The sequence below is a fragment of the Micropterus dolomieu genome, linkage group LG10, assembly GCF_021292245.1.
Source record: "Micropterus dolomieu isolate WLL.071019.BEF.003 ecotype Adirondacks linkage group LG10, ASM2129224v1, whole genome shotgun sequence".
Classification (NCBI taxonomy): Eukaryota; Metazoa; Chordata; class Actinopteri; order Centrarchiformes; family Centrarchidae; genus Micropterus; species Micropterus dolomieu.
In genome coordinates this window covers 18,911,700-18,916,244 of record NC_060159.1, presented here as the reverse complement: position 1 = coordinate 18,916,244, position 4,545 = coordinate 18,911,700, and the positions used below count along the sequence as shown (strand labels likewise).

The following is a 4,545-nucleotide window of genomic DNA, read 5'->3' as shown; positions in this document are numbered from 1 at the left end:
GTTTCGAAAATAAATTTTTTTCTGTCTTTTCTTTATGAGAGAAGGGAGTGGAAGGAATATGGAGAGATTGAAGATAACTAAATAACTGAGTTGACGTGATTTGAACTGAAAACCTGCAGTAATGGTATGGACCTGGGCCCCCCACACACAGGACAACCGCAGACAAACTTGTAACACAGTGAACATAGAACTATGCTGTTAGTAAGAACAATGCTATAATATAAAATGATCAGAACTACTGGCTCAACTACTGCAATGCATTGTTCACAGGTATCCATTAAAAGTCAGTAAATGTATTACGACTAAAATCTGTGACTACTACTAGTCTGCCATTTTTAGCTACCTTAGCATTGCACATTTTCGGCCCGTCCCACTCAGATTGAGACCGAAACATCTCAGCGTCTATTGGATGGATTGCTATATATTTTTTGTACATCCTCCCCAGAGGACGAATCCTTATGGCTTTGGTGATCCCTTTTTTATGTAGCCACCATTGGGTCAATATTTTCATTTGTCCAATACTTTGGATTACATAACAGTTTGGGTCTCTTATAGCATGCCTGAAAACTCTTATCCTTGTTTTTAAGTTACATATACTATTATTTTAGTCAATTTTATTTATTTATTTGGATAACATTCATTCATTTTTTGTGCTCTGCCTGCGGAGCGAACAGCACTATCCAGGAGGCAAATCCTTTAGCACAAACAATGTGAAACAGTAAATCAAACCACTTCACTTCGCAGGGTTAAGTTAATTTAATATGTTTTATTATTAATCCAGTTACCAGAGGAAATAGAATGATAAAAACAAGGTACCAGTAACATTGCCATTTCCCTTGTATGCATTCAGGTCTGCAAACTCCCCCTTGGGCCAACGCTATCTTCACATCCTTATGACGGCAATGAGCATCATCATCATCCATTCAGTAAACATTCACATGTGACGGTGCAACACATGAAGCAGTCTTTTTACAAAAGTACACAACAGACAAGTTGGTTGGAAATAAACAATGACTTAAGAGATATATTTACAAGATTTTTTAGCCCGATTTTAAAACATTAAATAAAATCTGTGTTGAGACGGCAACAACAAAAAAAAAGATCTTAATGCGGTGCAAAAAGTACCCACAGAAGCGTCTGCTTCAGTGACATTGGAGTAAAATTATACAGTTTGTAAGTAGTGCGCTCTTTATTACCACCCTCTATTACAGACTGTATCCTCTGGAACATGTTAATATACCTTAAATTATACAGTAATGTATGTGTTCAGGCTATGTTTAAGCTTTACAAGATAATTTCCCACATTAAGACACATAAAGGCCCTTGCTCTCCAACATGGAGGACTGTGACATAAGCATCCTGCTATTGTGACTGAAAGGTACTTCAACAAATAGAAAGTGCTGTCTTTACAGAAGGTGACAGTCTTGTTTAAATATCTGGGATAAAGTTAAGTAAGATGCAGTAACACTCGAAAATAATGCTTAGCCATAGAGCTAGCATACATTTTTCAGGGTCACAGTAACTATTAATGGGCTGCACAAGCCACGTTCGTTGGTTTAGGAAAAAATATTCTACTGTTAAAACTGTGAAAGGGGTGATGAGGCAGTTTGCACAGTTTATGGTTTCATGTATTAAGACAAACTTACAGGCACTCAAAACGTCTGTAACTGCCGACTTGACAAATCACATGGACCCCTTAGGGGCATCTTGGTGTTTAGAGTCAAAACTGCAGAATCCCTTTCTGTACCATTATTAACGAAAATAAAAACAAAAGGAAAAGAGCAGTAAATAAAAGGAAGAACAAAAAGACCCCAACAGATACACACAAATAGACAAAAAAGCACCACAGAAAACGTGGTCCCATTTCGGTGAAACTTTGGAGTGCTACACCTTCTGTCCAAGCGGCTGCGCTGACCGCCGGCCTGACTTCATGCGGCTACGTGCATACACCCGTAGGAAAAGTGCCAAGAAAACTACAGCAACACCAAATCCACCTACTAAGGTGACTGCGTGACCATAGAGGAAACAGGAGAGAAGAATGGCGATGGCCTGGCGCAGGGTCATAATGATGGTGAAGACCGCAGCACCGAACTGGTTGATGGTGTAGAAGATGAAGAGCTGGCCGCATGCCGAGCACACGGACAGCAACACGGCATGAAAGGCAAACTCGGAGTGGCGTGTCATGAAGGCCACCGAGTCGAAGAAGGCACCCTGCTCCAGCAGTGAGCCGACAGTGAAGAGGCAGGAGAACAGGTTTACCCCGAACATCATCTGCACTGACGACATCTTGTACTTGAACAGGTTGTCCTGCCAGTTGGAGGTGAAGCTGTCAAAGACAATGTAGCCAATGAGGATGATGATCCCGCTGAAGGTGGTGACGGTGGACGGGTGCTTGCTGGGCGTGCTGGACAGCAGGAACATGCTGACGCCCACAGAGATCAGCACGGCGGTAAAGTACTCCCAGTATTCGTAGCTCTTGTGGGAGACGATCTTACCCATAAGCATGACGGGGATGACTTTGGAGGCCTTGGCCAGGACTTGAGTGGGGAAGCTGATGTACTTGAGAGCCTCGTACTGGCACCAGCTGCTCAGGATGTTGGAGAGTGAGGCGAAGGAGTACTTGTACATAGGTGCTCCGTGGCGAGGTTGCTTGAAAAGGATGCACCAAAGGCCCGACACGGTCAGAGCCAGGATACGGTTCATGAAGACCAAGAATTGAGAGTCCTTGAATTTCTCACCCTCGTCTTCTGGAGTCGTGGCACCATACGAACGTGTCATCACCCGCTCCTGCAGGACTCCCCATGTCAGGTACGATGCCTAAGAATAAGAAAACTGATATTAGACACCACGTTATATTTTTGTAGCGGTAGCAATTCTGCTAAATATTTGAACATTGATGTCAATTCTTGACCTTAGATAACTGTGTTGGAAAAAATTGCATTGGCTGGTTCAGCTTTCTTTTGGGTATTACTATGTCACTATGTACTTGAAGCATACAGTAGGTTTGTGTTTATTTAAGTGTCCTAATACAATACTCATACCATTTGCAGCATGACATACTGGCCATGAAGTGGTCCCTTCCTAACGCAACTACACTGTAATCAAGAAGGTATCTTCATCCTGGTAACTGCATCCATGTTGTGTCGTGGCATAAAACCTACATGTATCTACCAGCACATATGCCACAGCTCTGCAAGGAAACACCATCCAGGGAAACGCTAAAAAGACCTTAACCTAGAAAGAGACTCCTTTGATTTGGTTAAATTCAACTGTCGAAGCTTCAGCTGAACTTTAGAGTGCACTTTTGCTCATAACAAGGACTGGTTTGTGTCCCCTATGTCATTTAGAGTATTCGCATTAGGAAGGGACTGCTTCATGTCCTGTGTGAACAGGAAGGATTACAGTAACCATAAACTCTTTCAACGTACATATGCCATGTGTACTGGTGAAAGTGTTAGCAAACTGTTTCCTATTTACTAGGAGTGTGACAAGATACTTAGCTCATGAGGCGAGACATGATATTTTCTCTTGTAATATCATCACTGCCGAATCAACACACATGCAGGTGTGATTTAGTCTTCCCTCCTCTTTAGTGTCTGTTTGGGGAAGTAACTTCTGTGATTTTGGAACCTTTTAACCTCAATGATAAAGGATTTCATTTTAAATCATTTATAAACCCCAGGACTTTAACTTTGATAGCTCCTGTGTTTCAGCAGGTTTTCTGCTCATGTTTAAAACTTTCTGTACATTTAAAATCTCTCCCACATCTGTGTTCTCTGACACGTCAAGAAAAAGTTGTAATATTACAAAGTTAACCTAACCTAAATTCCCGGGCCATTTTGGTGCCCCAGTCCGTTCCCGCAGAGAGCTGAGGGCATCTGCAGAGTTGGGCGATAATTCTCAGTGGATTTGTCCCTACGAGCAACCCCTTTCACACTACATGTAGTCGTTTGGTTCATTGCTAATATAAAAATATTGATATTTTTCATATTATTATTAATTATGTGCAATTAATCAAAATTTTATCACAATTTCAATTATAAAAACAAGTTAATTGAATAAAAACTGTTATTGTGCGCATGCCGTTTTGCAATGCCATTCGTCTTTGTCTTTCCTTAACAGCGGTGCCATCCGCCCTTCCCTAAAACTCACTCTCATCCAGACTGTTGCATGTTTACTTCAGCTTGAGCCGAGATGACCTATAACCTGCTATAATTTTTTGCTCCAGCCAATGCCGTTTTACACTGCAGAAATTAGCCTAGCGGACTGTTCCTCTACTCAAAGCTTAACAATTTACATATTATTTATGCTTATCTTCAACCAGGTGTGTTAAGCCTTACTTTACCTGGTCCGTGTTTGTAAAATATCCACCGTGTTCCCGTCTGTATTACCGGATTTATACTTTTCTCACCGTTAGTTTAAGTAACTGCATCTCCCGACAGAACAGCACTGTTGAATTTCAGTGTTATGTAACGTAAGGAGGTGTCGTCAACTGCATCACCTGTCACCTGCTCCACTCCGTGCGCGCACACGGACACACACGGA

General features: G+C 41.7%; 1 protein-coding gene across 1 annotated transcript in view; it reads right to left on the bottom strand.

Moving 5' to 3' along the window:
• Positions 1-746: 746 nt before the first annotated feature.
• The window catches only part of slc35b2 (solute carrier family 35 member B2), a 7,788-nt gene continuing 3,989 nt past the window's right edge, over positions 747-4,545 (bottom strand). The window contains exon 4 of the mRNA XM_046061073.1: positions 747-2,817. Within this exon, the coding sequence (XP_045917029.1) occupies positions 1,885-2,817 (933 nt within the window). The 3' untranslated portion in view covers positions 747-1,884. The remainder of the gene's footprint in view (positions 2,818-4,545) is intronic.